The 15,251-nt window shown below is 44.1% G+C and overlaps 1 protein-coding gene across 1 annotated transcript in view; it reads right to left on the reverse strand.

The window, feature by feature from the left end:
* The window catches only part of fgf9.S (fibroblast growth factor 9 S homeolog), a 45,211-nt gene extending 30,798 nt beyond the window's left edge, over positions 1-14,413 (reverse strand). The window contains 1 exon segment of the mRNA NM_001085807.1: positions 13,846-14,413. Within this exon segment, the coding sequence (NP_001079276.1) occupies positions 13,846-14,125 (280 nt within the window). The 5' untranslated portion in view covers positions 14,126-14,413.
* Positions 14,414-15,251: the final 838 nt, after the last annotated feature.

Below are 15,251 nucleotides of genomic sequence, written 5' to 3' on the forward strand. Positions count from 1 at the left end.
ACTATAGGCACCATCTCTTCCCTACTATACCTGCTATCCCATAGTCACAGTCCCCTTCCCAGAGACTATTGTCCAACTGTACTATAGGCACCATCTCTCCCTACTATACCTGCTAATCCCACAGTCACACTCCCTTCCCAGAGACTATTATCCCACTGTTACTATAGGCACCATCTCTCCCTATATACACTGCTATCCCACAGTCACACTCCGTTCCCAGAGGACTATTATCGCCACTGTTACTATAGGCACCATCTCTCCCTACTATACCTGCTATCCCACATTCACACTCCCTTCCCAGAGACTATTATCCCACTGTTACTATAGGCCACCATCTCCCCTACTATACCTGCTATCCCACAGTCACACTCCCTTCCCAGAGACTATTATCCACTGTTAATATAGACACCATCTCTCCCTACTATACCTGCTATCCCACAGTCCCACTCCCTTCCCAGACACTATTATCCACTGTTACTATAGGCACCATCTCTCCCTACTATACCTGCTATCCCACAGTCACACTCCCTTCCCAGAGACTATTATCCACTGTTACTATAGGCACCATCTCTCCCTACTATACCTGCTATCCCACAGTCACACTCCCTTCCCAGAGACTATTATCCACTGTTACTATAGGCACCATCTCTCCCTACTATACCTGCTATCCTACAGTCACACTCCCTTCCCAGAGACTATTATCCCACTGTTACTATAGGCACCATCTATCCCTACTATACCTGCTATCCCACAGTCACACTCCCTTCCCAGAGACTATTATCCACTGTTACTATAGGCACCATCTATCCCTACTATACCTGCTATCCCACAGTCACACTCCCTTCCCAGAGACTATTATCCACTGTTACTATAGGCACCATCTATCCCTACTATACCTGCTATCCCACAGTCACACTCCCTTCCCAGAGACTATTATCCACTGTTACTATAGGCACCATCTATCCCTACTATACCTATCCCACAGCCAAAATCCATTTCACAGAGACTAGTATCCCAAATGCTTCTCATCTTCCCTAGAATACCTTCTATCTAACAATTACAGTTGCTTTCCTGGAGCTATTAACAAAATTTCCACTACAGGCTCCGCATGCTTAATCACAAGATGAATATATCCTGCACATTGATTTTCAGCACTCTTCCTATATACAATACAATGTGCCATGAAAAACTGTTAACATTTTGTACACTTTGTAGTAAACCTTGCTTGTTTGTTCAGTTTCAAAAGAGTTTGTGGCTGAGGACATCTGAAATGAAAAGAGTATCCCCTTGAGAGTGTGAGTTCCATACAGTATTACTGCAATATCAGCATCCTTACATGGGATATAAATATTAAGCAAATATTGCTACCACAGAATCCTGTGAGTCACTTGTACTACACACAGCAAATACATTACAGTAAACTGGTCAAATGGGTCACTGGGGAGCTAAATTATAGACAAAATATATCCAGCTCTCGCACACCACAATTCAATTAGATATCTGGTGCTCTGTGGTAGAGGTTCGGCAACCTCACAATCTGTTAGAAGTACAAAGTATCCACGGCACACAGCTTAGTGTAAGCAAGGATCTCCTTGCACGTTTATTGCGGTAGTGAGCTCACTACCGCAATAAACGTGCAAGGAGATCCTTGCTTACACTAAGCTGTGTGCCGTGGATACTTTGTACTTCGAGCTAAATTATAGGCCATTGCTTAGAAAATAATGCCACAAACCCATAAATCTGATCATACTGTTTAGAGAAATAAAGCCAGTAGTGTGACATAAGGACAATATTGGTTTTGCTCTGCGAGTTCATTTCTTAGCAGACTGTTTACATTTATATGAATGTGTGGGAGCTGTCACGCTGATCTGTCAGAGGCTTTCTCTACTGTCAGCAGGGCGCTGCTCAACACAGTTTAAGGGGAATGCCTATAATAAAGCAGGCAGCATAGCAGCACCCCCTAATCTGGATATACAGTATCCTGGGTTTAAATAACTGGATTTCACGGTTTTCTGGAATTGATGCCGTTTTTTTACAGTGCGATACAGAAAAGCAGCATCTTTTTTTCTGTGGATTTTAAATTGTTCCTGGAATTTACAATGTAAAATCACAGTTGTACTGTATGCAAATATGAATGCAGGTAAGATATAGTCTGTCCTAACAATATAGTCCTTCCATCATAGTCATATTTTATATCAATTACAGGGTATCAAATGGAAAAACTCACAGACCTTGGGCCACATAAAGAGTTCAGTATCTTCCAGTGTATGGGGGCTTCAATATCTGGTGAATATACCGATTGGGGAGGTTACATTTTTCAGGCAATCGAGGACTCCATCGTCTAGTTGATGTGGTCCTCATACTGTCAGTTCCCATTCTCTTCTTCGTAATCCAATCGTTCGGCCCTAGGGCCAAGCATTTGGATTAACCCAATATTGCCCTGCCATGGGTGGCATATCAGGGAAAGATCTGCTTGTTTGGCGACCCCACCAAACGAGTGGATCTTATTGTGTATGGCCACATTAAAGGCCCCCATACACAAGCCGATAAAAGCTGGAGAGTCGGCAGCTTATTGTCCGTGTGTGGGGCCATCCGACGGGCTTCCCTGATCGATATCTTGATTGGACAGGTTCAAAAATCCCGTTGGATCACAGCCGCATCTGTGCGTGTATGCGATCCCGCGATCCGACTGCCCGTTTTGGATGCATTATGATCCGATTGTTGGGACCTAGGGCCCACAATTGGATCAGCCCTATATTGCCCAATGTGGGCATATCGGGGAGAGATCAGCTCGTTTGGTGACATCGCCAAACAAGCAGATCTCTGAGTATTTGGCCACCTTTACCATAACGGACATTCAGGCTGAGCCCCCCTTGTTACTGCTCCAAGCCTTCCCCAGGGACCAGTCCCACAATTTGGGAGCTACAGATTTAGCTACGACATGACTCCACTTGAAAACTTCAGTCCAGAGGAGCTTTGGAGAAGCCGCACACCACAGAAACCCAAAAATTCTTATCCTGGTGCCCAGCGATAGAGGAATTGGCCACCTCACAATACAGGTAAGAAGAATTTCACTGGCACACAGGAGTTGCGGTAGCAGGGCAAGCCCTTGCAATTTTATAATGAGCTGTGCAACGTTTCGGGGACCCTGAAACGTTGCACAGCTCATAATAAAATTGCAAGGGCTTGCCCTGCTACCGCAACTCCTGTGTGCCAGTTATCCAATTGAAAACTGCAATGGCTCCTACAATGTTGGGTGCCTATGGGAATCACCCAGCTTCTGGGGTACCTATGGGAATCACCCAGTTTGTGGGGTGCCTATGGGAATCACCCAGCTTGTGGGGTGCCTATGGAAATTAACCAGTTTGCAATTCTCCTAAAGTAAGCTCTGTATTTCAATACTTAACATTGGTTATTGTGTTCAGTGCAACACCTACAATAAAGCATGTTAAGTGCTCAGCAATCATCATGAAGAAGCTGAAGCTGCGTGATTAACAAGAGGTGCCAGGCAGGTGATTGGCAGAACATATTTACACCTCTGAGGTGTCAGTATTTTCCCTCAATAATAAAAGTGCCGCTAATCCAGTTTTCAGTTCTAAAGAAAGCAACTGCCAGTCTCTGGCAACAAACAGGAAAAGAAAGTGGCACTTGGCATTCCATAAACATGTTGCAGGTGGGGAAATGGTTCGTTTTGCACCAATTGAATCCAATCTGAGCAGTGAACTCAAAGCACAGAACAACAATTTTATTACACCGTTACACTGTTCACGCGTTTCATATAATGTATTTAAATGAAACAAGCTGATGTAAGAATCATTTACTCGTGTTGTTGACGTTCCTGTTGGAACTGACCTCTGAAATGGGATTATTGTAATGAATTCACTGGTTACAGCAGGAGGGTAACTAAAGAAGCAGACTGCAACTGCTGGAGACGCCCACGAGGTATAGGAAGTGGGGTACTGACTTCATATAGATGATTATAAAAACATGTTTGAAAAGTTTAGTGGGCCCTAAATGGATTGTGCCGTATGGCCCACCCTCAATGTACCCTCTAAGCTGTGCACTTGTGCATGCACACACATTTTAAAGCCAGTGCGCACAACAAATTGTGGTGCGTACAAAGAATTTTGTGTGAAAAACAATTTGCATTTATTCTGACGTGCACACACAGTATATAAATATGTGCACACGACTTAAAAATGCGTGAACACAAAAGATTTTTTTTTGCTCACATAGCCGAGAAGGAATTAATTTACTAAAGTGCAAATTTTCGCCTCGGAAGGCTTCGCCGTACTTCATGCAACTTCGTCAGACGTTAATTCGCAGCGAATATGTGTATTCATCAAAATGCAAAGTTTTGTCTTGGCAGTTGAAAAATTGTCAGCGCAGATATATCTAAGCTAATTACTTTCTTCCTAGCGAAACTTTGTTAACACACTTACTCTTACATCCATTTAAATATGGCGGGTACATCTAGGTCATATATATGTCTTTATTAGAGATGTTGGTGCAAATGCTTGAAGTGGCCACTTATTATTACAAATGTCCAAGGAAGCAAAATGAAGACAAAAGAGATTCTCTAAAGCCCTAGACATAAGCCCATCCTAAAACAAATGTGGCATGCCCCTCAAAAAGTTTAAAAAAATTATATATATTTAACAGTTACAACTTTTCAACATAATCCCACATTAAAATTTTAAAAAAACGCCAGCGTTTTGTCTATTTTTACGACTTTTCGGCATACAGGATATGATGTCACTGACATAAGATTGTTCAGGATGTGGCTTCATTTTATTAATTCGCCAGGTATAACCCGGCAAAACAGACAGGTGAAACGCCTTTGCCAGGCTACCTGATTGTATCTAATACTTATAAAGTTTGAGACTTTCCCTCCCACAGCATGCACCAGAAGTTATGTTACCATTGTGAAGTTATGTTACCAGTAAATTTGTAATACCCTTAAACCAAGCCCCTGCACCACAACAAAATTACGTTTAGTCTTCCTTGGTCTCTGCATATTTCGCCCTCAAATAATTTATTGCGTAGAAGCCCTGCCCCTTGTGTTATTGCCATCTCTCCTATGCAGCACAGACCACTCCCTTTACATCGCAGCTTTTGTTAACGCGCCTCAGCTGGTCAGTAAGAAAATTTAAAGAATGTACAAAAATGTAAAACAAAATACAATTAGCAGGTATTCCTGATACATCCGTTGTCTCTAGGCTCCGTAGGCTCAGCTTTGGTCCATAATAGGAAATATAGGACATTGGAATAAAAATATTAGGACACTGAAAATAATGACATGGCGATCAGCCAATCGCTGATCGCCATGTCACCAGTCCCGCCCCTGACATCAGTCCCGCCTCCAATATCATCCGCCCTGCCCATTTTCAGGCCCCAGAAAATGTGGCAACCCTAGTTGTGGCCAGGGTTGCCACCCGACTGGTATTTTACCGGCCTAGCCGGTAAAACACTTGCCAAGGCTGGGGCTGGTATTACAAATTTACCGGCAATGTAGCTGCGGGTTAATTTGTAATATTCCTAACAAAAGCCCTCAGCCGCCCCCAATCCGCTCAAAATTTACCTTTAATTTTTTTTTTGCTGCCTTCTGGCCAATCGTGCATTCTGGCTCTGCCCCTTTATGACACGACCCGCCCCTTTTTACATCACAACCCACCACCTTTACGTTACGACCCGCCCCTTTGTTCCCACCACCAGCCAGTGGAAATTTTATTAAAAGGTGGTAACCCTTGTAGTGGCTGGAATCGAACCTAGGCCCCAGGTCTAGCTGAGGTCCTGTGTTTGATTCCAGCTAGGGCATTTGTATCGGCATTCATATGTTCTTTTTCCGGTACAGGCAGGTGAACTGGCTCCTGATAAAACTGATGCATGCCACTGAGGCAGGGACTGACGCATAATCTCTGTAAATGCGTTACAGAATATGGATAGAAAGGATAATGGTAATAATGCATGCTAAAAGAACTCTATTTAAAGGCTATGTATCTTTGTAAATATTTTATCCGTGGTTTCTCAAATTGAAAAGCATTCCCTCCAACCCTGCCAACCCCCATTTTTATTATAGAGAAATGCACAAAGTGATCTCTGCATATGACTGGTTTAAAGAAAAAAAGTATTTGAACGTACAGCTGCTTTTCAATAAAGAAAGAATAAACAGATACACTGTGCCCTGCCTGTGCCCTCAGTGGTGATAAGACAGCTGAGAACATGTGCGTGTTATAGGGCAGAGGCAAAAACTGTCACTACAAGACACTCCAAGCTATACTGCAATACACTGCAGCAGAGAGAGAGAGCTATGGAGAGCAGAGTGAGTACCAAAAATCAGTGTGGCACGCCAAGCCTTCTTTAATCCCCTGGGCATGAAATGCTGCATTAAACCAGCGCCCGTGCCATACGCCGAGGTCACCTCTTCCTTTGGCTGCGTCTTTTCTGCAGGGACCTGCCTTTTTTTAGTGCTGTGCGTGCAGTCGTTTTGCTGATGCAAGGGGCCCGCCTCTGGCAGAGAAAGAATTTACAATGACTCTTCTTTCAAGGAGATTGTCCCAAAAGGCAGCCAGGAGAGACTGGCATTAGTAGGTGAACACCAGCTGGCATGATACCAATGGCACAGAATAAATGCAATTCTAATTATTAGTGCATATATATCATTACACGAGTCTTTTATACTGTAACAGTGCAGTACATGGCACAACCTCAGTTATTTATCAAGGAGACACTAACTTGGGTGCATGTTAGGGGCTCTCCTAGTGTCTAATTGCTATTATTTTAGATGGCTAGCTCTTCAGGCCAGGGGTCAAATTCTATTGTGAATTTCCAAAATAATAATTGCCATTACTTTAGATTGCTAGTTCTTCAGGGCAGGGGTCAAATTCTATAGTGAATTTCCAAAATAATATTTGCTATTATTTTAGATTGCTAGCTCTTCAGGGCAGGGGTCGAATTCTATTGTGAATTTCCAAAATAATAATTGCTATTACTTTAGATTGCTAGTTCTTCAGGGCAGGGGTCAAATTCTATTGTGAATTTCCAAAATAATATTTGCTATTATTTAAGATTGCTAGCTCTTAAGGGCAGGGATCAAATTCTACTGTGAATTTCCAAATTAATAGTTTCTATTATTTTAGATTGCTAGCTCTTCAGGGCAGGGGTGAAATTCTGTTGTGAATTTCCAAAATAATAACTGCTATTATTTTAGATTGCTAGCTCTTCAGGGCAGGGGTCAAATTCTATTGTGAATTTCCAAAATAATAACTGCTTTTATTTTAGATTGCTAGCTCTTCAGGGCAGGGGTCCAATTCTATCGTGAATTTACAAAATCGTAACTGCTATTATTTTAGATTGCTAGCTCTTCAGGGCAGGGGTCCAATTGCAGGGGTCAAATTCTACTGTGAATTTCCAAAATAATAACTGCTATTATTTTAGATCACTAGTTCTTCAGGGCAGGGGTCAAATTCTATTGTGAATTTCCAAAATTAATAATTGCAATTATTTTAGATTGCTAGCTCTTCATGGACAGTGGTCAAATTCTATTGTGAATTTCCAAAATAATAATTGCTATTACTTTAGATTGCTAGCTATGGGTTGAATTCTATTATCAATTTCCAGGACTTTATCTTTAATAAAAGGAACAGTAACACCAAAAAATTAGAGTGTTTTAAAGTAATGAAAATATCATGTAGTGTTGCCCTGCACTGGTAAAACTGATGTGTTTGCTTCAGAAACACTACTATAGTTCATGTGAAGAAGCTGCTGTGGAGCAATGGCGGAAACTGAAAAAAGAGTATAAGGCACAGATTAAATAGTGGATAACAGATAACACCATTATGTTCTACTGAGCTTATCTGCTGTGTAACCTACGCCTTTTCTCCTTTGAATGGCTGCCCCCATTGCTACACAGCAGCTTATTTATATAAACTATAGTAGTGTTTCTGAAGCAAATACACCAGTTTTACCAGTGCAGGGCAACACTGCATTATATTTGTATTACTTTCAACTTTTTTGATGTTACTGTTCCTTTAAATGGAGTTTAACTTGAAGTATAGACAGGATAAACAAGGGCCTATTTAGCATGGTAGCCACTGGTGTCAAGGTCGGTGCCCAGACTGTGTAAAGGGAAGAAGCACAGCAGCTTATTTTGGCATAAGCCTTTATCACATTTTATTGCAGAAGTCGTAGCACAAGAATTTGAGGACCAAACCCCTTCCTCGGGTGCAAGGTCGGTGCATCAGATATTAGTACAACAATCACCATCCTCACCATCATCACTGTTATTTATAACAAACAATTTAGCAAATAAGGGTTACAGAATGAAAACAGGATAGGAGAGGGCCCTGCTAAAAAGAGCTTACAATCAAATCTGCCCATACAAGCAAATAGCCAGACTCCGCTGATCACTCAGTTGGATCCATTAAAAAACAAATTCAGAACATGGAGTTGGCATAACTATACATATATAACTATAGTTGCCATAACTATTCAGCTGCCACAGATCAAAGCAGAGTAAAAGGAAATTGCAATTCCGCAAATGGAGGAAACAATGCGCCTCTGGGTCAATATTACACAAAATAACTAAATATTTATTTGTCATTTATCAAGTTTGTACCCCCCCCCCTCCCCAGTGTGCACCCCCCAAAGCCACTGATGTTATCTGGGTTATTAATTAGCTGTGACATGCAGGATTATGGATTTTTCACAGTGGCAATTACTTAAAGGACCAGCAACATCAACATTTTTTTTTAAGAATTTTAAGAATTCATTTGTATATGATGAAAAAAAATCCACCAACACATATTTAACATTAAAATTGCAAAGTCTATATTAAAAAAATAACTTACCGAAACTCCGCTTGTGCTTCTCTTCAGAAAAGGTGACGATCCATCGTGTGGCGCTCGATTTCTCCTCCCTGCCTTCTTTAGGAGATAGACAGGGAGGAGAAATTGCGCGCTGCGCGATGGATTGTTGCCCTGCCGCCTTTTCTGAAGAGGAGCGCAAACGGAGTTTCGGTAAGTTATTTTTTAATAAACACTTTGCAATTTTAAAGTTAACTATGTCTTGGTGGGTATTTTTTTGTTATATACAAAGAAATTTTTTTTTAAAGAAATGTTGAAGTTACCGGTAGGGATGTCGCGGACTGTTCGCGCGAACATCGGCTGTTCGCGTCCGCCGCAAGTTCGCGAACGTCGCGCGACGTTCGCCAATAGGCGTTCGCGTCAAAATCGTTCGACCATTCGATCGCTAAAATCGAACGATTAAAATCCTTCGATCGTTCGAATCGAACGATTTTCGGATGTTCGAAGTTCGCGAACTGTTCGCGAACTGTTCGCAATTTTTGCCGGTGTTCGCGAACACATTATCGGCGGTTCGCTACATCCCTAGTTACCGGTACTTTAAACCAATCAGCAAAAATACAGATAGAAAATGCAGTGATGAGCCACCGCCGCTGCAGGTAAAAGAAGCCCCTCCAATTAACCCCTGCCTCTGGCACTGGCCGCTCTGTCTGTACAGGGATAAGTTATGGCTAAACTTGAACTCCCAGAATGCAGTGTGGAATGAGAGAGTTGTAGTTCAGGAAAAGCTGGGGACACGCAGGTTAAAGGTTTCCTGGTATAGAGAGCATGCCAGCAGAACAAGGAAATGAGCAGCGACCGGTCATAATACTGTGACATTCCAATATTACGGAGGCGGCCTTTCGAATTTTATGAGATTGTGTTCAGCACATTATTAACACATTCACTGCTGGCTTAGTCAGAGGAGGGGGGACGTTTTATTTTTTCCCAGTTGCCCAACACAGGAGGACACAGGTGCTGGAGGAGAGGAATGCAGACAGAAGGCTTGCGTAAGGGCTGGGCACCTAAAACACTGCGCTGGAGGGCAAACTGTGCCAATAACTGTACCAGCAGGATCTTAGGGACACATGCCTTTTTATCAACATTGCCATTAACCAATTCCTTGCCCAAAACACACTCCGTTACCAAGAACATGCCAGTTTAACCCTTCCCTGCCTGGAAAGCTTATTGCCAGCAGGCTCATGTAATTTCTAATCAAACAGTAATCTGCCAAAAGAACTCCTTTAACTTTATGCAGTCTCCCACCGCCAAATTAACCTCTTCCATACCAAAGAGCCTGCAGCATCTACTAGCACTACCACTTTGCATCAGAAGTGCCACCTCCCAGCATTCTGCATCTTACACATGGCGGGTTTTTTTCTGCGTTCCCCTGCGTTACGCTTTCTTCCGTTCAGCCGCAGGGGAGCGCAAGAGTAGACGCACTCAATTATTTTGAACGGGGCTGTACACAGACGCATGTAAGTGCCAAACGCAGGTGGGATCCAGCATGTTGCATTTCACCTGCATTCAGCGCACACATGCGCCTGGGTGAGTACAGCCCTCGTTCAAAATAATTGAATGTGTCTACTCCTGCGGCTGAACGGAAGAAAGCGCAACACGGGGGAGCGCAGGAAAAACCGCCCGTGTGTAAGAGCCCTTAGCACCAACCTTGTCCCTCCTTCAGATTGAACTGCTTCTTTCTTAAAACCTGTGCCAGCTTCCACAGTCAACTTAACCTTTCAATTGCCAGAGACATTTATAACACTCTGCAAGTGCCAGCTCTAATCAATTCATTTACTGTTTCATCCGCTAGCAGAGTTTAATTCTTGCGCTGTCCTCTGGCATTTGCCATCTTCCCACATCTGACACATGTCGCTTTAAATTAACTGTTCCCTAGCCAGCAATTACAATTACTTTCTACTATTACATTTACTGTTCTGCTACCTTCTCCCCTAAAATAAACAGTCCACCTGTCAGCAGGTACATATCAGCTTCTATCACTGAATTAGCTTGTCCCCCGCCTGCTGACCACTAGGATACAGGGGTTCTAGACCACCTAGAAGGCTGCAGGTTGAACAAGCCTGGGTTATACTAGCCATTTCCATAATATCAGCTCTGTAACTTTATTCAGCGTTGGCCCATTTCCTGGGGATGCCCTCGCTTCAAAACGCCGCTGCTTGAAGCTGTTTCCTGCTGCCGACGCGCGCTGCAGCCCAACCTGGATCGCTTTAGGACCCGTTAGTTGCAGCGCTGCTATCCCGGCGGAGGGAGGGAGAAGGGCGGAGAGCCCGAGACACCTGCTGGGGGCGTGGCCGATACACACACACGCCGGATCTCTGATCCTTGCGCCGCAGCCGGTGATCTCTATGTCTGCGACCCCCGTCTCTATTCACCCCTAGCGCTACCCGACCCCACCCCAAAATCCACAGTACACTTTCCGGAAAACACCCTGATACTTTGTAGCACTGCTTGAGAATCTGCTGCGGCTAAATCGCAACTTCACTGAAAGTGCTGCAAACTGTGGTTCAACCGCAAAACTGAGTTCCCATATCTTTAGGGCTTGCTGCTGATTTGCCCCTACATGTGCCAACTGCTTCATGCGACTTTCCCTAGGTCTGGGCTTCCCAACACTTGGACCTAATGCTGCTGCTTCTGTTGGTGGGAGCAGGGGAACGGGGTCTCAGCTTTGACGTCTGTTAGGATATGTATCTAAATACACCTGATACAACCATTCCTAGAGCTATGGCTGATCTTCCCTGATTTATTCCTAGACCTCTAATCTTGTTATGAGCCAAAGGGGCCCCTAACTAAGGTTAGAGACACACACGAAGATGGGGGGAGATTAGTCGCCCGGCGACAAATCACCTCTTCGTCGGGCGACTAATCTCCCCGAACTGCCTCCAGGCCGGCTGGAATAAAAATCGAAAGTGGTTTGTCATTCTGAGCGATTAGTTCTTCGAAGTCGCCCAAAGTTTTCTCATGAGGCAACTTCGGAAAATGAAGTGCTTCGAGTGCCATTCCGGCAAATTGTAGCCGGCGGGGAGACAGTTCTGGGAGATTAGTCGTCTGAAGAAGAGGCAATTTATCTCCGGGCGACTAAATCTCCCCGAATCTTCTCGTCTGTCTCTGCCCTAAAGGTGGAACCTGGAGCAGAGGCAGGGGGGGTCTCAGCTTTGAGGTGTGTTTAAGAGAGACATGAAGGGGGTTAATTTAAAAATACACCTGAAAGCCCAGGTTGCGTTTCAGTTAGGTTGAAAATTGGGGTTCTGGATATTCTTGGAGCTATGGCTGATGTTACCCTGAAATAGTTCTAGATCTCTAATATTATTTGCTAAAGGGGGGCTTGAACTGAAAAAGTCCAACTGTTTCCGAGTGATGGAGAGTAGTGATGGGCGAATTTATTTGGCAGGCACGAATTTGTGGTGAATTTCCGTGACAGTTTCAATACCGCCGAAATTATCAATTTTGACGCCCACGAATTGACACCAGAGTCAAAATCCACGTTTCAGAAATTTTCTGCCCGAATTTGGCTGCGAAACAGGACAAATTCGCCCATCCCTAACGGAGAGTTCTCCACTCAGCTCATCCATATTCCCAATCAGTGCCCTTGGCTCGTTATCATCATCTCTATAAGAAACACCGTGCAGTGAGATTGGGGTCTATGTTTAGCTAACAAATGTTTCACTTCTATTTAGAAAAATCCTGCACTGTATTGAATTCATAATGCCTCCAGCCCCCCTGACATACAATATGAATCTCATCTGCCATTTGCTTTATTCAGCTTGGAAATAAAGTACAATTAAAAATGAAGATACACTAGTCAGGTGGGTTTTACCCCTGGCACAGTTATATATCCCCCTGCAGTGGGGTGGGAGCATAAATATTGAATAAATCCTCCCGGCATTGCTTTGCAGTCCTTGGATTTGGGTCTGAGCTCTGCCTGAATGCAGCAATGCAGAATCCCATGTCTTCCTCTCTTTTCAGCATGAGAAGCAGTTAAAAGCATACGGGTGGGTGGGGGGTCTCCAGCTCCTAATGCTGAGTCACAAATAGCACCCTATAGAAATGAAATCCAAGGCATGCTCTTTAAAATTAGTCCTGTGTCTTTATCCATCCATGCAGCAGATGGGACCTTGATGGTAGAACGGCAATCACCCAGGAATTTGGGAAAAGCAAATGGCAAACCATTTGTGCTTGCCATGTTATATCCCCCAGGGGCCACACCTTTCTAAAATTGGACTTTAGTGCCCGATATCCCCCCTAAGCACTAAGGTACACGGACGACTTTCACCAAACAACACAATCCCATCCCTACAAATAGGGAACCAAGGTATTTCTAAGGGCCAATCAAATCTATATCTGAGTTTAAACGGATCACGTAGGAATACGCCATTTAGCAACTTGACCCAAATCAATAAATTGCACCCACTGAAATATAAAATATAATAAAATAGGCAAAGGTGAGCTGTCACATGGCTGCCAACAGCCCAGGTTGTTCATTCCTGAGCATTACACATAGGTAATAAGCTTTAATGTAGGGATTTTTTTTTTCCTATTTATTTGAGTTTCAGAGGATGCTGGGAATTGTAGTGAAGTAGCACTTGTAACACTGCAGACATCTCTAAATGAATGGGATGGGATAATGCCCTGCCCCAATATCTGCTGGAACAACTGGCTGAATTCTGTAAAAAGTCCATATAACACTGCTTTGGTCCATGGCCACATACAGTCTAAGCAATAAATGAAACTTTATAACATGTCTCATAAGTGGCTCACCTTATCTGGTAAAAATACCAGCCTTCCTATATTTTTATTTTTTTTCCCTATTAATAACATTGGGATCAAGCACCATTTTTACCGGCCAGGTGGCAACCCTACCTCCACCCCATGGCCAAATGCAGCGTTTTTTAAGCCGACTGCTGCTGCATCCCAGTACCTGCATTGGGAGAGCTGCAGTCTACGGAATGGGATAACCAGGGAAGGGGGCGGCAGAAAATATACCTACCGAATCGGTTGTGATCCTGCCTGGTCCCTTGGATAGTCCCATTGGGAAAGATTTCCAAATGAAACCCAGTCCTGCAATAGAGCTGCCTTCTCCGGAGAATCCCTTTTAAGTGTTCCAGGTCGGTGACCGCGGAGCCCCTGGGGAGCCCCCCTGCTTCAGAATGATGGCTCATGTGGTCACTTAACAACACAGGGGTATCCACTTGCAACACGGGCACATTCCCAAAAGACACGGCATCCTGCACACCGAAATAGTTGCCAACTTCACCCAGGGGAGCCATCAGAAGAAAGCTCTCTCCTCTCTCTCTCTCTCTCTCTCCCCCTGATGATGATGATGATGATGAGGATGAATAAGCAGATAATGAGCTTGGAAGAGCCCAGCTCAGGTGTATGTGAGTGTGTATAAAATATATCTACTGTATCCACTCTTCCCAGGGAGATTAGGGAGCTGAATCCATTCAGCGCATTAATAAAAGTACAGGTTGTGCTGGCGGGTTCAAGGTCAAGCCTGTGCTAGTCTGAAGAGCTCACACACTGACATCTTTCCCCTTCCACATGATTATCCCCCAGCTCTCAGTAGTCTGGCAGATCTGCAGTCCATCCAATGGCAGCCAGGGTTAAAATCCCTAGTTTCTCCATTTGCACAGGGATCCCAATGCTCATAGCAACTTCACCAGGCAGGAGATCAGTGGGTTCCTCTGTGAGTGTGAGTGTGAGTGAGTAAGATGCACACACAGCATAGGCTACAGTCAGATTTCTGGCTCCTGACAGCAGAGAAAGGCATGCGCTGTTATTAGTCTATCCCAGACTGCATAGATCAGCATGAATCCATGAAATAATAACACAGGGCAGAATAAATAGAGAGGAAACTTTCCAGGTGCTGCTGCTGCTGCTGCAGGGGTCTTGCTTGCGGTGCTGCTGCTGCTGCAGGAGGGATCAGGAAGGCGCATGGGCTGCTGCTGCCTGGGAACAGGTGTTAGTGCTGAGGCTGCTGCTGTGCAGGCGGGTGTCCTGGGAAGTCTCCAGCTCTCAGGCTGCGGCTCCTGACTGAGTCTCTCCATCCAGCTCGCAGAGTGTCGCAGCAGCCAGGCATAGGGCTGGGTTTAACCTAAACGCTCATTGCCTCAGGGTCCTACTGCCCGCTGCTGTCTCTGCTTCTCATCCCGTCCCCTCTCTCTCTCATTCTGTTTCTCTCTCTAAAGTCCTTAGATAAATTAGTGTAGGTTTCTTGTTTTTTAACTGGATATGAATTAAATAGACAAACTGGATTGCAAGCTCAGGTTTCTTTTAACTGACCACTTATACAAAGAGACTAGCTGCATGTAGGGTTGCCACCTTTTCTGGAAAAAAATACCTGGCTTCCTATATTCTTGCAGTTTTATCCTATTAATAACATTGGCATCAGGC

The sequence above is a fragment of the Xenopus laevis genome, chromosome 2S, assembly GCF_017654675.1.
Source record: "Xenopus laevis strain J_2021 chromosome 2S, Xenopus_laevis_v10.1, whole genome shotgun sequence".
In the NCBI taxonomy this organism is placed as follows: domain Eukaryota; kingdom Metazoa; phylum Chordata; class Amphibia; order Anura; family Pipidae; genus Xenopus; species Xenopus laevis.